Consider the following 20850-nt stretch of genomic DNA (forward strand, 5'->3'; position numbering starts at 1 on the left):
GGGGCTGGATTTTGGAAAAGGATAGTGAAAGTGGGGCTTAAATAAGCCCCAGAGGAGGGAATTTGGAAGATTTTATTATTAAAAATCGGCATTAAAAAATAAAAAATACAAAATAAGGTGGTTAGAGGACCTGCCCCTCCTGAAGAATACAGAATTGTTTCCATATAAAGATAAAAGTGTTTGGAAAATGCTGAGGTGCAATATAGGTGATTGTCTACATTACAAAAATAATTGTGTTATGCTGGTTGAAAGTCTCCTCATATCCTGATAGCAATCACAATGTTAAGCGGTCTAACACACATACCATTTCTCAAAATCAGGTACGCCAATATTGTTCATATACAACATTATTTATTTTATTACAATAAATTTCATATAACATTTATATACAATAATAGTTAATAAACAATAACAGCCATTATTCAAAAATATACAAAGATGGTGTTCTCTGGAGATCCTTTGGAGAGGGCCGTGGCAGAAGCAGCTTTCACAGGAGAGGAATTCTTTTTGTAATCACTTTTTTTTTTATTTTCAATTTTGCCAAGATACAATAACAACAATAACTTGTGCAGTTACATTACTTCCAGTAATTGCATTAAACATAAGCAATATACACCACACATTCCTTAGCTACGAAAAAAAAAACTTAGACCAAAGTCATGATCAGGATTACAAATTGGACCTAACGAATTACCACAAATGAAAGACACAAAAAGTCATAACAATAGGCAAGGCAAGGCAAGTTTTTTATATAGCACATTTCATACACATTGGCAATTCAAAGTGCTTTACATAGAAGAAATTTACAAAATAATGAAAAGAAATAAGAATAATTAAAACAGTTTAGAAAAATAAAATACAGTACTTTTAAAAAATAAAAAAAAGAATATTATTATAGATCTTTCCTTCAAAGGATTCCCTTAAGACTTCAATCTTTCAACCTTCTTTTAACCTTCAATCTTCTTACGACTTCCATCTATCAACTTTCCTTTAACTTTCTTTTCTCCCTCAATTACTCACACGTTCTTTAATATCGTCATTTAAATACTGTTCTACTTTCAAACCCACATTAATACACGTCACTTTCACATTATCACTTTCTTTTACACCTTCTGAGTGGGCATTTACAGTTACGGGCTAAATGCCCTGCTGACATAGGAGAAATTAAAATAATTAAAAGAAATAAGAATAATTAAAACAGTTTAGAAAAATAAAATAAAATACAGTACAGTACAAATAGCTTCAAACAATAGCTTCTTTACATCCTCTGCAGCCTTTTCCCACATCCCCAACGTTTTTAGTTTGGCATTATTAATACGGGCTGATGACCAAACTGAGTCTTTGTTAATATTAATAAATTCCACTAGTTTGGGCTTAACTTGTGCAAGGTATTTTTCATTTCTCAACAGGGTTGTATTAAATCTCCACCTGGACGATTTACCTTGTAAAAAGTCAAAATTGAATAAAGTCATAATTGCATTATGGTCAGAGATAATACGAGGTAAGAAAACCATCTTATCTATTGTTGGAATCAAGTCTGGTGTGGATAAAATGTAATCTATTCTTGAGAACATCTTATGATGAGGTGAGAAATAAGTGTAATCTCTGGCTGTGGGTTCTGAAGCCTCCAAATATCAACCAAGTTTATATCCTTGACAAAGTTCTTTAAAGCCTTTAAAAATGGATGGATTAGACCTATCTAAATTGCAGTCAAAGAACGTATTCATATCCGATCCTATAATAAGTGAGTAATTAGAGAGACTCAGCAACTCTTTGGTCAGCCAAGGAAAATAGGACGAGTCAAAAATCGTGGGGGCATAAATGCATAAATTTAACCCTCTAACATTGAGGGACAGTACAATGTAATTAGTCATCCTGGTAACCTCTAATCAAAATACATTGTGATCCTGATATAAAATGAAGAATAAAAATATTCTGTGTGAACCCCAAACCCCCCACCCCCTTGTGATAAACACTTGACTTCCTTGGTACTATATTCGACTTATCTACTCTCCCTGGGAGAGCTATCCGAGCATTAAATCTTAACATGTAACACCAAAATCAATATAATCCATTAATATATGGTGGGAGCGATATAATGTAAACACATACCTAAAAAAAAGAAAAAAAAAAGGGAACGGACGTAGAATAATATAAAAAAAATATATATAAAAAAATTTGCAATAATATTAAACCAAAATAATGTTGCGCTTTACAGTGCCTCTTCAAAGTGAGGAATAAGGTAAAATACAAATGAGAACACATTGGCAGGGGGCGTCCCACTTAGTGAGTAGCTAAGTAGCTTACCGAGCACTTAAGAGAGTTCGGTTATCTGCACTCTGTCCCCGTAGGAGCGGCAAGAGACCGACGTCTAAGCGTCACCTTCAAACTGAGTGTAGTTCCCTGGGTTAAAGTCATTCCAAGAAAGACCCCCCGTGGTCGATATCAAAACGATATGGTATTGCCAACTCAGTCCTTGTTTGAGCCGAAGTGTTGATTGTCGAAAGTTTCAGCAGTCTCGGCAGAGCTGAATGAATGCCGGGATCCCTCAAAGTACACCACCAGCGTTGCTGGTCGTAGGCTGAACTTATCGTAGGCTGAACTTAACCCCTTTCTCATAAAACTGTGATTTTACCTTCTTGTAGGTACTGCGCTTGGCCGCCAGTCGAGCGCTCAAATCCGGGAAGATAAAGATTGTCCTGCCCTCGTAAAAGAGCTGACGCTTTTGTATAGCCAGTTGCAGGACGCGCTCTCTCTCCTGAAAGCGGTGAAAGCAGAGGATGAACGGCCGAGGGTTTGCGTCAGGGCTCGGTTTAGGCATCGGCGCTCTGTGACATCTTTCCAGCTCCGGGGCTTTTGACAAGCTGTCGTCATTCAACACTTTGACCAAGAGTTCAGACATGAACTTCAATGGACACTTCCCCCGCTCGCTGTCCTCCGCGACGCCGAGGACCCTGAGATTCGTACGCCTTTGCCTATTTTCATACCCATCCAACATGTCCCTCAAATCGTTATTTTCTTTCGTGAGGTCCCGCACGGAGGACCTCAGTTCCGCCACGGATGATTCCAGTGTGGAGATCCGGTCACTGTGGTCTGTAAGCACGTCCTCCGCCTCGTTGAAGCGAACTTCGTACAACTCGACTTGTTGTTTAACAGCTTCCAGTGTATTTTGAATCGGCGAGAGTGACGTCTTTAGTTTTGTCAGCCCTTCCGTGATGTTATTTCGGTTCTTTTCAAGTTCAGCCACCAACATGGCTAGCGTTAGTTGCTCAGCCGCCATGGCACGTGTTGTACGTCCCTCTTCAATACTTTAGTTCGAAACCTTGTCCTTTCTGTTCTTGTCTGACATCCCAAACGATAGTTCAGTAAAGGAAAACCGTCGGTGAAAGGTTATAGTCACTTTGTAGGCGTAGATTTATAAATAAAACAGTTTTTGCTCGGGAGCTCTCCTCTACACGTCCGCTCTATCACGCCATCACAGGAGAGGAATTCTGACGTCGCTCTTCATCTCTTCTTCTGTGACCTGAAACAAACAAACAAAAAAGGTTACAGTCATAGATTACAATTAGAAGAAAACATTTTTAAAATCTTTCAAATGAAAAGTGAATATAATCTTCAAAATCATTTGCAGCTGATCTTAGGCTCATTACCTTAAACCAGTCATGTCGAAGGATTTTCCTCAGATAAATCCGTTGACTTGGGCTTTCCTTCAGGAGGGATTGCATCAGGAGGCAGCATTCTGTGCAGAACGATAGAAGCGAGTCAGATTATTACCTTAAACTTTAATTAAGCTTTAAGATTCGACTATTCTATAAAGTACGGTCAGAAAATCAGAAAAAATGCTTGTATTATCCAATATCTATCTTCTACACAGCCACTTGGCTCAGGTGTTACTTTTTCGTACTTTCTTTGTTTTGTATGATTTAAATTACAGTTGGTCTTCTTTGTTGTGATGAACGCCATCTTACCGTTTGACAAGCCAGGATCAGACCAGATGTCATCTTCAATCATTTGCTTGTCTCTCGGTCCTGGAAAGCGTCCACACACCAGCAGGAATAAGAGCACTCCCAGAGACCACACGGTAGCTGGTTTCCCGTGGTACTTCCCCTCTGTATAGTGCTCAGGTGGGCGGTAGGATAGAGTGCCTGCAGAAAAAAGATTTGTCTGATGAGTAAGAACCATAGCATGAAATACCATAGCATGTGGTAAAAACATCTGGTGTTTTTCATTTAAAAAAACGCTGCCTCAAATGTGAGATATGGTTTAATATGATACCAATTGAACTAGTCACTAGAACTTAAGTCCCAAACTACAGGTTTGATTCATAATTCATACCAGAGAATCTTTCATAGCCAGATTCCTGCAGGAGATCCCCGCACCCGAAGTCGATCAGCTTGACCTCAAGCGTTTCTGTGTTGATGAGCAGGTTCTCCAGCTTAACGTCGCGGTGAAACACTCCCCGCCGACAGCACATATGAGCCGCCGTTGTTGCCTGTGCCATGATACGCCGCGCTGTGTCCTCATCTAGGATGTCTTCGTGATGCCTTCGGGAAAAATGCCACAGATCCTCACAGGGTGAGGGACGCTCCAAGACCATGATGTATTGGTCAGGCTGGTCCTGCCAGTCCAGCAACTCAATGATCTCTGACACTTTGGGGCCCCCATTAGCCAGGATTAATAGGCCGACCTCTAATGGGAAGGGTGCGGGATGTCCAGGCTGGAAGAAAGATCATTATTATATGAAGGTGTTGTCATTATGTTTACATATTTTAATTTGAAAACAACATAGCGAGTGTAGGCTACTTACAATGTTGATGTATTCCAGGTTCTGCGGCTTTTTGACAATTTTCACTGCCACCTGATCAACCAAAAAAACAAAAAACATTGTTACATTTCTAACATGTCAAATGCAGGAAATACTGTAGTGGAAAAATATACACAAAAAGACTTGAAATGGATGTAGTGAGACAAAATAATTTGCTGACTAAATATTGTAAGAAAATGACGATACCTGAAGGCCATCCTCCAAGCGTTTCCCTTCATAGACAGAGCCGTATGATCCCTCACCAATCATTCTGCCCATCTCATACCGGCTCAGGATGTTGTCTGCAAAAAGATGATTCAATTTAGTTGCATGGACAGCAGTGAGTTTAATGTTTGAGGTCATGGCCGTAAACTCACCCTCAGTTGTCTCGTCCACGCTGTTGTTGTGACCTGGAGCTGGACTGACTGGACTGTGATGGACTGGAGCTGGAGGGGTTTAGAGCAAGGGATATCATGTTTAAATGCAATCAAAAAATATTAAACACTGCATAGTCATATTATGGTGATTCTTCAGTTACTACATGCATTCTTAAAAAAAAAAGAGTTCTGTTTAAATATTTAAGACATGTCCTGGAAAATATCATAACTTTGATCAAACTTTGGGATTTTGATATAGGTGTGAATTTGTAACATAATTATGGTCATTAATGGCACTTCATCCAATGGGAACAGAAAAATTCCCTTAATTAATTAAGTTCCCATGAATGACACGTTTCCATTAATGGATACTCATATCTAGCTGAAAATGATGTAGACTTTACAGAGCGCACTAATAAACAGAGCATTTACACATTGTCAACTGGTCATTGGATTTACCCTCAGCGTGTCTCTCACTACCGGTTGCAGTGGTCTGATCCTCCACTATCTGACCCTGACCTAAGCCACTCCAGTGAAGAGAGAGATGCTCTCCAGAACTCCAGAGAAGAGAGGTCAGATCTACAGACCTATTCTGGCTCACCTGACTAGCACTTTCCTCACTGCTAATAGGCTGATGATATACATAGAGCACATAGAAGAGATTTGACCCTGATTTCTTTCCATATCACAATAAACATTTAAAACAAATGCACAAAAAGGTGTCAAAATCATCCAAATATTAATATATATTCAAATTCATTTGTAGCTTATTAGGGCCAATACCTCAAACCAATTCCGGAACAGTGCTGGACTGCGGTGGCCTGGAGCTGGAGGGGTTTGAACCTGCTGATCTGCAGGAGGAAGAACTTCAAAAATTATATTTTGATATAATATGGTGTGGTCAAATATGGTAATAAATGACACTCCAGTGATATTATTCAATGGTCATTTGTTTGACCCTCAGACTTACCCATCCTCGTCCTCTTTCTCATTGGCATCTCATCTTCAGTGCTCTGATGGGAGTCGTGCACCTGGTCAAGCTGTCTCTTCAGCGCCGGACCTCTGCGAGAGGGTTGAGAGGAAGTGGACGGACGTCCATCATCTGGGCTCTGCTCCCTGTCAGCCGGACCTGTGGGCACAGAAACATGTGGGCCTGGCATCCTTCAAAGTGCAATAAAAAACAATACAAATACAATACAAAATACAATACAATGCTCCTCAGAAATACCCCTCCCCCCAAAATTAATTAATTAATTAAATAAAACTCCAAACTCCCTCTAAAACAAGAAAAGAACAATCAAATGAAAGAGTCCTCAGAAATAATATGAAGTAATATGAAATATGAAATATGAAATAATGAAATATGAAATAATATGAACGATGTAACGTTGGCGGATATGTAATCCGATCTCCTTCTAGAATAAAAGTATCCTCTCTGAAATCCTCCGAACAGCTTCAAAATCTCAAGATCAGCGTAGAAAGTAGTCAGCAAAAGTCTCCTCTCTGAAATCCTCCGAACAGCTTCACAATCTCAAGATCAGCGCAGAAAATAGTCAGCAAAAGTCTCTGAATTCGTCTCGTCTAGTGTCAACCAGCAGAAAGCGATCAAAGTGTTGACATGTGCAGACAGAATTCATAAGACGCGTCCCCGTCGCCATAGCAACTTAAATTCGTGAGCAGAGCGCGTGAGCGCACATCGAATCTGCAAACAAACCGAATATGTTCATGCAGGACTGAATGTAATTATTAAATAACCATTTAACAAGTGATATTATGATGTATAATTTCCTGCCTCCACAGACTGACTAAAACACATAGTGTTATTAAGATAAACACTGTTTTAATAAGTGTGGCTTATGAAGAAGCATTTCATTGTTTGTGAATCTACTGAATGAATAGGCCTACTTTTTAGTCTGAAGGAGACAATCCATTTATTTTTACCAATAAAATTGTTTTAGCTGGCAAATTAAAGAAAAACTAAGGTTAGACAATTTTTTTTTTTTTTTTTAGCAATACATTCTCATAATAATTAAATAAATAATGTCAGACTGATTTTTAACCTCTTTAAGCCTTACATTCTGTGTCTAGATTAGGCTAAACCCCCACGTAGCCTATTTTGACTACATTATTTAACTACATTAAAAGGTAACTTTTGTAATTTTACTAAATATAATAGCATTACTTATTATAATCAAAGTCTATATCTAATCTTAGCTATAATATAAAATAAGGCACGCTGACCCTGCTCTCTCATGTGATACTTGTTACGTTTCTCGGCGCTGTTAAGGATGGACCAATCACAGTCCTTTCCAATTAATTAGTAAATCATTTTTACATATATTTTTATAGTAATTGCTGTGGTGCATTTCATTTTACATTTCAGTTACCAATCCGTGGAATTATAATTCATTTAAAATATTATACATTGTAGATTACACACAACTTTATTAAACCAAAAAAGCCGTGTGATTTGATTGAGAATCTGCCTTTCTGAGCCGCATAGCGCCCTCTAGAGGAACATTATTTTAGAAATCGCAAGCAAAGCAACATTTGCTGCTCGAAACGAAAACTATTCTTTTCTAACACCTAAGAAAGGAGAACAGTCTTTTCGGTGGTTAAAAGCGTCAGCGTTTTCATTTAACACATGAGGCACATGACCACAAGTCTATCGGTCATGTGAATGGTGAAAGTTGCCCATATGATACGCAGAGCGTTTCCCGTTCAGCTGAATACACACGGTCAGTATAGAAAACAGTACACGCGCACTTTAAATCCTAATGTTAGCACAAATCCTTTGACTGAATACACTCGATGGAATAATGCATTCAGACTGTATTTGTGAGAGCTTGATTGTTTATACGAAGTCAAACAATGGCAAACAAATACTCTAAACGACGAACGAAACAAAATGCACTGGGAAATGAAACAGAGCAAGAAGCATCATTTTCCTTGACCGTAGAGGTAAGAATAACATTCCATCGTCTGACGCTTTTTTAAACCCTTGTGCATCAATTTAAAAATGTTACTCTGAGGTACTTCGAGGACAAAAATGTCCATGTCAAAAAACAGTCATAATATTTTGAAGCTTTGGAGCACATTTAAGGATGTGCTCCATTCTTTAAATACATTAAGCTTTAAAGAACATTTAAACTGGCAGTTATAAAACCTCTCATTAAGAAACCACAATTAGATCATAATAATCTAGCAAATTATAGACCCATTTCAAATCTTCCATTTATGTCTAAAATATTAGAAAAAGTGGTGTCCGCTCAACTGGGCTCTTTCTTGCAACAAAATGAGATCTATGAAAAGTTTCAGTCTGGATTCAGACCGCATCATAGCACTGAAACTGCGCTCGTTAAAATCACAAATGATTTACTTTTAGCTTCTGACCAAGGCTGTATCTCAATACTAGTTTTACTTGATCTTAGTGCTGCGTTCGATACTATAGATCATACATTACTCTTAGATCGACTACAAAATTATACTGGTGTTGAAGGACAAGCACTAAGCTGGTTCAAATCATACCTATCTGACCGCTACCATTTTGTCTATTTAAATGAACTATGGAGTGCCGCAGGGATCTGTGTTGGCCCTCTGTTATTTTCAATATATATGATGCCACTTGGAAATATTATAAGGAAACATGGAATTAGTTTCCATTGTTATGCTGATGACACTCAAATATATATTTCATCACGGCCGGATGAAAACGCTAAATTTTCCAAATTGACAGAGTGTGTTAAAGATATAAAAGATTGGATGACCCGTAATTTTCTTTTATTAAATCCAGACAAGACAGAGGTAATACTTATCGGTTCAAAAAACCGCCCACAAAACCTCGCACAATACAACTTTAACATCATAGGATGTCCTGTTACTTTATCCTCTACAGTAAAAGACCTGGGAGTTATACTCGATTGCAACCTGTCTTTTGAAAATCATATTTCATATGTTACAAAAACAGCATTTTTCCACCTTAGAAACATTGCTAAGCTACGTAATATGCTATCAGTTTCTGATGCAGAAAAGTTAGTTCATGCATTCATGACCTCGAGACTGGATTACTGTAATGCTTTATTAGCTGGTTGTCCTGCATCCTCAATAAACAAGCTACAGTTAGTCCAAAATGCCGCCGCTAGAGTTCTTACTAGATCAAGAAAATATGATCATATAACACCGATTTTATCATCACTGCATTGGTTACCTATAAAGTTCCGTATTAATTACAAGGTATTGCTACTGACCTATAAAGCCCTAAACGGCTTAGCTCCAGTCTATTTAACGGATCTTCTATCACCCTATAATCCATCGCGCTCTTTAAGATCACTAAATTCAAGGCTTTTGGTCATACCTAGGATATCCAGAACCACCAAAGGAGGGAGAGCATTCTCACATTTGGCTCCAAAACTCTGGAATAGTCTTCCTGATACTGTTCGTTGCTCAGACTCGCTCTCCCAGTTTAAAACTAGATTAAAGTCGCATCTCTTCAGCCAGGCATTCATATTATCCTACAGTTCAAACTACAATCCGGCCTCTAGCTCATAAATGCCAGAGGAGAACTGGCCCCCGACTGAGCCTGGGTTCTCCCAAGGTTTTTTTTTTCTCCATTAGGTCACCTGATGGAGTTTTAGGACACCATTAGGTCACTTGATGAAGTTTTTCGGTTCCTTGCCACTGTTGCCTTTGGCTTGCTCAGTTGGGGATATTTTGGGGATATTTAATTTAATTTTATCAATCAATAAATTCCTCTTGAAACAAACTTTGTTGTATTATTTTAATTTAATACTGTGAAGCTGCTTTGATACAATCTGTATTGTGAAAAGCGCTATACAAATAAACTTGACTTGACTTGACTTGACATGATGTTTGGTCTAATTTTAAAGAAGACCCTTTGGTTGAGTTTTGTTGAAGTAAAAAACAAAAGTGAAAAAAGTGAAACAAATAAAAACTTAATAAAACATGTTGAACTCAAAAACTGCTAGACAATCCAAGCCATAAATCTTAACAAGTTGTGTTCCAAATTTGAGGTTTATATCTCGAAAAAAAATTAGCTTTCAGTAAGATTTTGTTTGTGTGCAGTTCCAATTTTCCCCATTGGATGTCAGCAAAGCTCCACTGGTACACACAGTGGTTGGTTTTGTGAATTGCAGTACAGTAGAGTTTTTCTTTCTTAAATTTTACACGCGCACACACACACAATTATTTTATTTCACGCACACAAACCACATTCTGACATCCATACCAACACACCCACACAATTATAACTGCATAATTTATCCAATTGGCTCTATTATACGCAGAAGCAGAAAACAGGAAAAAGCGAGTATTTGCTTTACAGGTGTGATGGATTTTTTAATTAATCATAACTAAAATGTATTTTTCTTGCAGGAACAACATTTATATGCTTTTGAATCTTAAATGTTTCCAAACCCTTTGGCCGAAAACTCGTGACTTTGTGAGTGTAAAAATAACAAATATGGGAAATGAAATTAGACAGATGTCTAGGCTTGAAACTTGTGATTAACAATGAAGTAATCAAGAAAACAGAGATAGCTTCTACCTAGTACCAGAAGGGTTTGCCTATGAAGAACCAATCAAATTGTAGGGAAATTATGTAATGTATCATGCCACTTTTGCTATGCTCCTGTTCTATAAAATCTGTTCAATTCCTTTTGCGGGTGGGTTTCTCTCTGAAATTGTCTGAGATCCTCTGGCTGTGATTAAAGCATATTCGAAGGAATTGTCTGAAGTCTGTTTAGTTATTACAAGTTACAGGTTAGACACTAAAGACCTTATTCCTGAGTGAATAATAGTGTCAATAGGGGGCGAGACGTCTTTCGACTCTTTGTGAGACTCTTAGGCGGGGTTATATTGTGGTCAGTTACCTCTAATTCTTGGGCATTTTATTTATGCGGTAAGAATAGCTACGCTTAGATGTCACACCGCGCGTTCAGAGGCAACTCAACTGAGTATAATATGTTCAGGTTTCAACCTAAGATTCAACCTAAGTCAGGTGCGTAGGGGAAAAATCTACCACACAGGCCAAACCCAAGAAAATGGCACCATCTGGTAAAAAATTATAATTTGTTGAAGCCTTGCCAACAGAATGAAAGCCTATTAACTGTATCATTTTATAGTTAAATGGCCCTGGGATTAAAAATTGCAGTTTTAATGGTTTTCAAAGTGTAATTATTCTGTGTAACTAGTGTAAAATAGATTTATTAAAGGAAATGGGGGTGAAATAGTAAAATTCCAATAAAAATACACACTTGTGCCAAAATGTATGCAGTTGACATTAACACAGGCAAAAAGACAAAAATGTCCATAAGGACGCCCAAGGGTTAATTGTATTTTATTTTATTCTTTTGTTTTAACTTCTTCTACTCTTCAACAGAAGCCTCAAAGACAAGGCCCTGTGGAGGTGATCTCTCGCTCAGCATGGCAGGACTTCAGGAGGAAAGTGTGTCTGCTGGTGCCATTCATGTGGCCCAGAGGAAGTGTGCGTCTGCAGGCTCTGGTGATTCTGTGTGTTGGGCTGCTTGGTCTCGAGCGCGTCATCAATGTGTTCGTACCCATTTACAGCAGGAACATCGGTGAGACTAGACTCTTCAGCTATGCATTTAGAATTCAATCAAATGTCTGTATTCATTTAACCGTCATTCCACAGCAGGGACAAAAATGCACCACCTTAAAGCAGACCTTGAATTAATCAAAAAATGTTTCCGTGATATTCCCTTCTTTGTCTATATTAGTTAAGGGTTTAAAATACAGTAAAAACAATAATATTGTAAAATGATTTTGCAATTTAAAATAACTGTTTTCTGTTTAAAATATATTTTAAATGTACTTTATTCCTGTGATCAAAGCTGAATTTTCAGCATCATTACTCCAGTCTTCAGTGTCACACAGTGACAATTCAGTGTCGGAAACCGTGATACAATTGTGTTCTTTAATGAATAGAAAGTTCAAAAGAACAGCACTTACTGGCTAATTATTGAAAAAGTGAAAATGTTGTTCTGTCTTGCGTTATTTACAGCTACTTTTGTATTTGTATTTTGTATGTTTTAACAACAAAGCCAGTTGGTTCACTTGACATAAATGGATGAAATACTATATACTTGAAGAAGAAAAAAGTCCACATAAAGATAATAAAAATAATTTATATGGGGCAAATATAAATAATGAATAATGATAAATTATTATTTTAAAAAATTGGACATTTCCCAGATATTACTGTTGTTGTTTTACCATTGCTACGATGCATTTTTCAAAACTCTTCACACAGTTCCCCTAAACAACTTGGCACAGCAGTTCATTTCACATCCAAAATGCATTAAAACTACAAAAACACTTTATTCATGTCTGAAATCAAGCCATTCTTCCATTAACACTGAAAGGTTGTCACCCAGCAAACGCACTTTGTCACTCATAAAACACTAACTGTCACTACTTAACACACACAACCTAAAAACACTACCAGGTAGCATTACACAGGATTTTCTTTTGTAAAACTTCTTTACGAAACAAGAATTGCATCTCTCTGCTGTTTATAACTCACTGCAATATGTTACATGGTCAATGTTTACATTCAAGTACAGCATTTTTCCTAAGTTTTCCCCAAATGAAATTGAACGACTAAAACGTATAGGTGTTTAGCTACATCTAATTGTTTTAATTGTATTTCAAAGTTTTTTTGGGGGATTCAGAATATATTTCAGTATGTTGTTGTGCTCACTGTGTGAAGAGTTTTGAAAATTGACCTGAGTATTGAGAAATGCATCCTAGCAAATGTAAACAAAAAAACAACAACAGCTAAAATCTAGAAATCAATCCCAGTGATTGTGAAAAAACTGTAAAGCTAAAGACCCTTTCACTTTTTGTTGCATTACCACACGTGACCAGTAGAGGACAGCATCTTTTAGCATTTGCCCTGTTACCTGGGAAAGTGGGAGCCGCTCAACATGGGGCGTTTTTCCCCCCCAGATGATCAGTAGTTTTTTGTGCATTAATGAAAAAATGATTTAACCTGTTTGCAGAAATAATTGGAAAGGCATGCAACTGTGCTGAGGCCATTGTAGTTTAGAACAAGGGTATAACAGATACATGTTACATGTATAAAATAGCTAAAAACGGAGATAATGGTTGATGAAGAACTATATGTAAAGGCAGCTTTGAAGAAAGTCAAGAATGTATATGCGGGAGCATGCTTGTGAAGTCAGATTGCCCCTCCTTTGCCAGTTTTCTCAGCCCCTTGTTGTTGTGGGCCAGCTGGACGGGTGAGCAGCCCCCAAAACCTCCCAGAGAAGTCAAAGCCTTTGGTTCACATAAGCCGAGAAGTATCGAACTTCCACAAAAGAAACGTGGGACAAAACCCAACTATGCTAAACTCTTCTGTGGCTCAAGACTTTGTTTCCACCCTTCATTCTGTCTCTTTTTCTTCTTTCTTTCGCCCCCATTTTTGAAATTCCCTGTCTTGATTCATTTATTCATTCTCTCTTATCATCCTCGCTCTATAAGTGTACGCTGTTCATTTGATCTCTTCCTGAAGTCGCTGGTGTGTATGTGCTTCATTATCAGAGACGAGTAACAGCTTTGCATTTGGAGGCACATGAAAGCCACGCTGGGAGAAAAGTGAGCTTTTGTGTGGCAGAGAGAGATTGAGAGGGGTAATAGGGGAGGTCACCAACCCTGCCAGTCACGATTAGGGGGCATTAGGGGCTTTTAGCCGAGTTAACACGCTGGTACAAGGGCCTTTTTGTCCGTAGCTCTTTCTGCCCCTATGCCAAGGATAAAAATCAGCTCTCTCACCATCCAGTTCTACTCCCCCAGCTCAAGAGAGAGGAAGAGAGTTTTTGCTTTTGCCCTGGGCATTTTCTTGTATTGTTTTGATTTTTTTTTCTCTCTCTCTCTTTTTCTTCAACCCTCCACCTTTTCTTTCCTCATTTGGTTCCGAGCGCACGATCAAAACGGCCATGAATGTAAATGAATCGCATTGAGGATCTTTCTCAGCTCCCAGGACAGACCAATGTGTTCGCTCTTTAGATGCATTATGCTGTGGCTCCTGGCTCAAGATGGCATCCTTTTGGATGTTTTGTTGTGGATTCACGTAAAAGTCAGTGAGTTAGCGGTTTTGGGCAGTTGTTAAATTTTGGTGTGTTGAACTGAAGTCATGTAGTTATGCGTGACTCAGGATGTTAAAGTTTTATTGTCCGTGTGTGATTAAAGGGAAGATGTTCTGCACACACTCATTATTAATAGGAAAACACAGCGAAATGTGTTCTCAGTATGTGCTTCCTATAGAGAGCCTTGGGGATATTCATGCAGTTAAAGGGATAGTTCAGCAAAAATCTTACTGTTCAAAAGTTTGGGGTCAGTAAGGGTTTTTTATAAAGAAATTAATACTTTTATTCAGCTAGGATGCATTAAATCGATCAAAAGTGAAAGTGGAGACATTTATAACATTTGTAAGTATTTCTTTTTCAAATGCTGTTTCTGTTCATCAAAGATTATTCAAACATAATGGTCTTCAACATTGATAATAATTTCAACATTGATAATAATAAGAGATGTTTCTTGAGCAGCAAATCAGCATATTAGAATGATTTCTGAAGGATCATGTGACACTGAAGACTGGAGTAATGATGCTGAAAATTCAGCTATGCATCACAGTAATAAATTACATTTTAAATATTAAAGTAGAAAACTACTTAGAGTTAATATTTCATAATATTACTATTTTTACGATCAAATAAATGCAGCTTTGGTGAGCGTAAAAGAATTATAAATTTTTTATATTTTTTTTATGTGTGTGTATATATATATATTACAGACCCCAAACTTTTGAATGGCAGTGTATGAAAAGTTTTTGTTTTTTTAAGCTAATCCTGACTCCAAACAAGAACATTTACCAGTTGAGCCAGCACAAGTGTTAATGCACTCACATCTCCTCTATGTTTCTGCATTTTTAATATTCCAGTGAACCAGCTGTCAGCATTGGAGAGCTGGAGACCCCTGGCCATCACGGTCTGTGTTTACGTCTTCCTTAAGTTCTTGCAGGGCGGAGGGGTAGGTGAGGGCTGACATTCATATTGATATTTTAAGGAAGAGGCATATGACGCTGGTTTTAAACAATACAACTCTACAAAGCATTAACTGTCTCTTTCCGCTCAGGAACGTCAGGGTTTGTCAGTAACTTGCGCAGCTTCCTGTGGACACGTGTCCAGCAGTACACCAGCCGTGTGGTGCAGGTCCGTCTCTTCGGTCACCTGCATGGCCTCTCTCTGCGCTGGCACCTGGGCCGCCGCACCGGAGATGTCCTGCGCAGCATTGACCGTGGGACCTCCTCCGTCAACAACTTGTTAAGGTCTGATGATTTCCTCTTTTAAAGATCTTGGTTAGTTAGACATGCTATCCATTAAAATGCTTGAAAACTCTGTTTTTATATTTTTATCTTTAAATGTTCATTATTGATTTGTGTTACAGCTATATTGTGTTTAGCATTGTACCCACAATCGCTGACATCGTCATTGCCATCATCTATTTTGTGACGTACTTCAGTGCCTGGTTCGGCCTCATTGTCTTCATTTGCATGTTCCTCTACCTCAGTAAGTGCAGTACTTATATTTGTGCTGTCAGCACCACACTTCATATTATAAGAGCTGACATTCAACAGGCACATTTTGATGTCTAGTTCAATTTGACATTTGTTTTCAGCTCTCACCATCATCATCACTGAATGGAGAACCAAGTACAGGCGGGAAATGAACACACAGGACAACAATGCCAAGTCAAAAGCAGTGGACTCACTTCTCAACTTTGAAACTGTAAGTGACCAAATGCCATAACAAAGTTTCCCTAGGTTGGCCATGGAGTGTTGTTAAGTGTTAAGCTTGCAAATTTGACAAAATGTGTCATACCATTTAGGTGAAGTACTATAATTCAGAAGGTTTTGAAGTGAGGCGCTTTGAGGATGCTATCCTGAAATATCAGGTAATGCGATCACTTAAACTTTGACTTCATAAGCAGTTGACTGGAGAGACACTGAGTTGGATTCCCTTTCTGCTCAGGCATGTGAATGGACGACCAATGCTTCCCTGGCCCTACTGAACCAAACCCAGAACCTGATTATTGGATTGGGGCTGTTGGCCGGATCGCTGCTTTGTGCATACTATGTTACAGTGGACAAGTTTCAAGTACAGTAATCTCTACTCATAAAATTTTGAAATCTAGTTCTTATTGATCTTGAGCATAATTTTTGTTGTTGTTGCTCTCATAGGTTGGTGACTATGTTCTCTTTGGAACATATATTATCCAGCTCTACACTCCACTCAACTGGTTTGGTACATATTATAGGTAAGATTAGAAAAGGAGGATCTGGGGTTCTCGCTATATTGCTAAATGTATACAATTTTTCACACCAACAGAAACATATACCGGGATAACCTGGCTTTTCTTGAGACTCCCTTGCTTCACGGCATAGTAATGATATACAAAGCCCGTCCGCATGTTAATGTGAATGGTTACAAGGTAGTTTGTAACGTAAGGAACTCCAGCGGTTTCAAACCATGTTTTTGAGACTGTCTTTATTTCAGTTTTAAGGAGAAAATACTCTGCAATGGTGTTGACTTATGAATTTGCACATGGTTTGTCTTAAAGCATATTGAAAACACCACATAGACATATAAACAACATTAAAAACTTGGTTTTCACCACATGGAAACTTTAAGAAGAAAATTACAGGCTTTGGTGATGTTTGGTTGTATGGCAGTTCTTGCCAAAGAATCTAGTGTGTGAGAATGTATCTGCTGAATGCTGCCAAAAATGTTTTTTTTTTAACGATACGAGTCGTTTTTGTAGATTTGTTACTGAATTTTAAATTCAGCAAAAAGTTACGCCCCACATACTCATGAACAATCATTGTTAGTCATTAGTGTCACTTCAGATTGCTCATGTACATCCCTAGTAATATGTATTATATACTGTATGTTGCTAGTGTTATGTTGTAAAGCTCAATATTTGAAACAACCCAAAAATACATTAAACATTATCTTTGGGGATTTTACATAAGTTGGAGGTTATCATAACTTTAAGAGATTGTTTACAATGATTTTTAAGAACATTCTTTTCAGGAATTCAAATTCTTTTAAAGTTTTGTCTTTAAACCAACAATTTTAAGAAATGTTTTGGTAATACAAAATATTCTTAACTTTATTATTAAGTAATAAAAGTGTATGTGAATACAAAAATGTTATCCTTATGAATGTTTTGTGAATCCGACCCTTTGAATCTTAGGATGTAGAAACTTGGCAGTTTTGGTTTGATTAAAATGAACTCTGGTGCGGTTCATTTGAATAAGTGTGAATGCTGCCATTGGAAACCCTGGTGTGCACCAAACAAGCGGACCCAGACCACTGGTCTCGGTCTGCTTCCAAACAAACTCTGGTGCGGTTAAATTGAAATATGAATGCAGCACGGACCAACGACATCTAAACGAACAAAAAACAGGACATGTGTCACAAGATGCGACCAAAAATGGACATAATGCTGAAGCATACCTGGTTCTTCTCATCATAATGTTGCCCATTACTGTTCAGTACAGGTGTTGGAAAAAGATCTTTGTTTGTTTGTAACAGAGGAATTCCTGGCGCTGTTTTGACTCCTTTACACATTTTATAAGCTCTTTGTGAAGTTCACAGCTGGTAAAATACTATCATATGTAGGCTACGCACATACATTCCAAAACGTTTTTTTATCATTAGGTTCGAACCAGGACTAAATGTTTCATTTTCTTTTTTTGATCTGGACCAAGAGAACCGCACTACAAGTGAACACACCCTAAGATTTCATTTATTTATTTTCTTGCTTATATATTTATAATTCAAGCAGTTACCAAACTTTTCATTTTCTTGACTTATTTCATTGCGCTGTTGTGTTTGCACAGAATGATCCAAAGTGCATTTGTTGACATGGAGAGCATGTTTGATCTACTAACAGAGGAAAAAGAGGTGAGTAGTCACTAAAGATGGACGTTTTGAGTCATTTTGTTGTCAAGTCAAAGGTAAATCACTTCCGTATTTTTACTAGTCAACTACAGTTGTCAACATTTGAAGTGGATCAAAAAAGTTCATCAAAGTTGTCCTAAGACAAGAACGTGTGTTGTTCAAAATTCATGTATAACTTTGATGAAAGGTTTTGATCCACTTCAAATGTTGACTACTGTAGTTTGTACAGCACAAATACCCATCTAGTCGATTCCCAAAAGCCACATTGCGCCCCGTCTGTACATGCCAGTGTTGGTCTTGTGGGCCAGTGAGTGTTGATTTATTGTCATGACCGCCTGCACTGACTCAAGTTACCCCCGTCCTTTGGGAACCCTCTCCCCAAAGTCACGCAACCAACAGCCAGCCGTTCCTCGACACTCCCAGTGTCTTTAGATTCCATTCATATGCAAATACTCTGACTAAAACCCTTATTTGATCTTCACGTTTCTTTTTATTTATTCCCAAAAGCTGTCGCAGCAAATTTGCAAACTGATTTTTGAACTTGACCAGAAAGAGGCTTCAACGTTTTGGCCAATAAATCAGTTTTAATGCATTCTTCAGGTTGCCTAATCACTGCCAACTCAGTGCCCTCCTTGTCTCTTGTGATATATGCCCAGATTGCTTTTTCTAACTTCCAGATTCCTCTCTGCTGTAGGTAAAGGATGATGTGAATGCAGGAGACCTGTCGTTCACAGAAGGAAGGGTTGATTTCCAGAACGTGTGTTTTAGTTACACTGCAGGGTGAGTCATGCTAATATCGATAAAGGCAGATGTTTTGGTAGAGCTTTTTTTTTTTTTTTGTAGTATCCATATGTTTTTACATCTGAATTGTTTTTTTTCCTGACAGAAAAGAGATTCTCAGTGAAGTCTCGTTCACAGTGATGCCTGGTCAGACAGTTGCACTGGTAAAATGTTATCAGAATTCTACATTTGTGTATAGTACACTAAAATTGTTACAGAATAAGAAAGTGTGTAAAGGTGCAAGATGTTCACCTCCGCTAATATCTTATTTAACAGGTTGGTCCGTCCGGATCAGGAAAAAGCACCATCATCCGCCTGCTTTTCCGTTTTTATGATGTGCAAGGAGGCTGCATCCTCATCGATGGTCAGGACATCTCAAAGGTCAGGAAACAGGACAACAGACATTTTTATGGTCAGGTGAAAAAGCTTCTATCCACCTTATTTTTCACGTAAGAGCGGGTGCGGCCATTTGTAAATTGAATATGTCTGGCTTCCGGTATCATCCACTTCCAGTAAATGTTTAGCTGTGTAAAACAGCTTGTTATGCTGCTTGATATTACAAACTGGTATTTCTTACCGTATTATTTTAATTATAAACACACTGTTTTGTAGCACAAATAGTTTTACAATTTCCTGCATTATTCTTCTAGTTATTTACCTATAGTGGCTAATGACTTGGAAGTCTCATACATTCACAGAAAATAGCTTACTTCTGCATTGCAAAATAAGGTGGATAGAATGATAAAAAAAAAAAAAAAGTTTTATATATATTACCATAACAGGATCTGTAAGATTTTAGACAGGGTTACTTCATCCAAAAATAAAAATGGTCAACATTTACATTTACCTCTTGTCATTCCAATCCAATAAGACTTATCGTCGAAGCACAAATGAAGAAATTATTAATATCCTCATAATTTTTGTCCATCCATTGATTGAAAGTCTTATGTAATCAACATTTTCTAGCTTTAAAAGGATAATAAAAACATCATAAAAGTAAACGGTATGAATCTACCCTTCTGCGTATTCATTAATATTTATAGCAGACCAGACTGGTGTAAATTTAAGTTCACCTGTGCATCCAGCACACATGGTCGCCTACATTTCTCTTCATATTTCATGCACAAGAGAAGCCGCATAGTTTATATAAATGTCTAGACTGTAGCTATAAAAAAACGTTTTAAAATTATACCAGAAATCTTCCTCGACCCCGCCTGCATCTCTGCTGACCTCTAATGTAAGGTTTGAATAGTGACAGGGCTGGTGTTAGAAGAGAAGAGTGTCTTACTGACTGAAGAGGACAAAGAACTTGCATTAAAATGTGAAAAATTAATTTCCTACCAAGCTTGCTTCAGACTGTCTGCTTGAGAAGAGATTGTTCCTTAGTCATTCTAGTCATAATTCAGTGTCAAAGTGTTCTTCGTAGTGCAGTGCTAGCATTGATAATGTTGTTACTAGTGTCTCACACATAAACTGTGAAGTCTTTTCAAGCACAGAGTGAAACTTTTATCTTTTTATATCTATATCTGTGAGACTTTTGGTGCTCTACTCTCAAACATTTCCATTGCTTACACATACCTGACTGTTCAGTTTACCCTATCTGAATAGCCATGGGAATACAAATTCTTAGTGATTGTACAACGCAGAACAGTGTGTAACAGGAGCCTGATCGAGGCGATGTTATACCAGACCGTACAAGCTGTCTCACTGTTAACTACAATGCAGTGACACCAGTGATGTAAGATGCGACCATAGATCATATAACCTCCACTACACATGACAATGTTCTGGGGATATGATTTACGGTTCCCTCTTATTTCCAAGTAAACCTGCCCCCTGTGAATTAATCATAGTGAGAGAGACGTAAATAATGAATATGGAGCTG

At 37.9% G+C, this 20850-nt stretch overlaps 2 protein-coding genes across 3 annotated transcripts in view; one reads left to right on the plus strand and one right to left on the minus strand.

Annotated features, from left to right (window-relative positions):
- Positions 1-3421: 3421 nt before the first annotated feature.
- LOC309502568 (serine/threonine-protein kinase pim-2-like) lies at positions 3422-6341 on the minus strand (the record flags this gene model as incomplete). The annotated part of the gene is made up of 10 exons (XM_082174974.1): positions 3422-3523; positions 3651-3739; positions 3969-4145; positions 4336-4717; positions 4808-4858; positions 5012-5106; positions 5182-5250; positions 5641-5812; positions 5965-6032; positions 6152-6341. 10 exons carry the CDS (start codon positions 6339-6341, stop codon positions 3476-3478), a joined length of 1341 nt encoding a protein of 446 aa, XP_082031100.1. The 3' UTR covers positions 3422-3475.
- A 1409-nt stretch (positions 6342-7750) lies between these two features.
- The window catches only part of abcb6b (ATP binding cassette subfamily B member 6 (LAN blood group) b), a 34626-nt gene continuing 21526 nt past the window's right edge, over positions 7751-20850 (plus strand). Inside the window, exons 1-13 of one of the 2 annotated variants that reach the window (XM_082176482.1) lie at positions 7751-7919; positions 11579-11777; positions 15161-15253; positions 15355-15547; positions 15667-15788; positions 15898-16007; positions 16108-16173; positions 16251-16376; positions 16460-16536; positions 18125-18188; positions 18880-18965; positions 19072-19129; positions 19242-19346. In XM_082176482.1, coding sequence (XP_082032608.1) covers positions 11666-11777; positions 15161-15253; positions 15355-15547; positions 15667-15788; positions 15898-16007; positions 16108-16173; positions 16251-16376; positions 16460-16536; positions 18125-18188; positions 18880-18965; positions 19072-19129; positions 19242-19346 — 1212 coding nt within the window. In that variant the 5' untranslated portion in view covers positions 7751-7919; positions 11579-11665. Of the gene's footprint in view, positions 8143-11578; positions 11778-15160; positions 15254-15354; positions 15548-15666; positions 15789-15897; positions 16008-16107; positions 16174-16250; positions 16377-16459; positions 16537-18124; positions 18189-18879; positions 18966-19071; positions 19130-19241; positions 19347-20850 lie in introns of both variants that reach the window. The other variant, XM_082176481.1, reaches the window with a different exon arrangement.

Source organism: Leuciscus leuciscus, assembly GCF_965113295.1.
Source record: "Leuciscus leuciscus genome assembly, chromosome: 7".
NCBI classification, from domain to species: domain Eukaryota; kingdom Metazoa; phylum Chordata; class Actinopteri; order Cypriniformes; family Leuciscidae; genus Leuciscus; species Leuciscus leuciscus.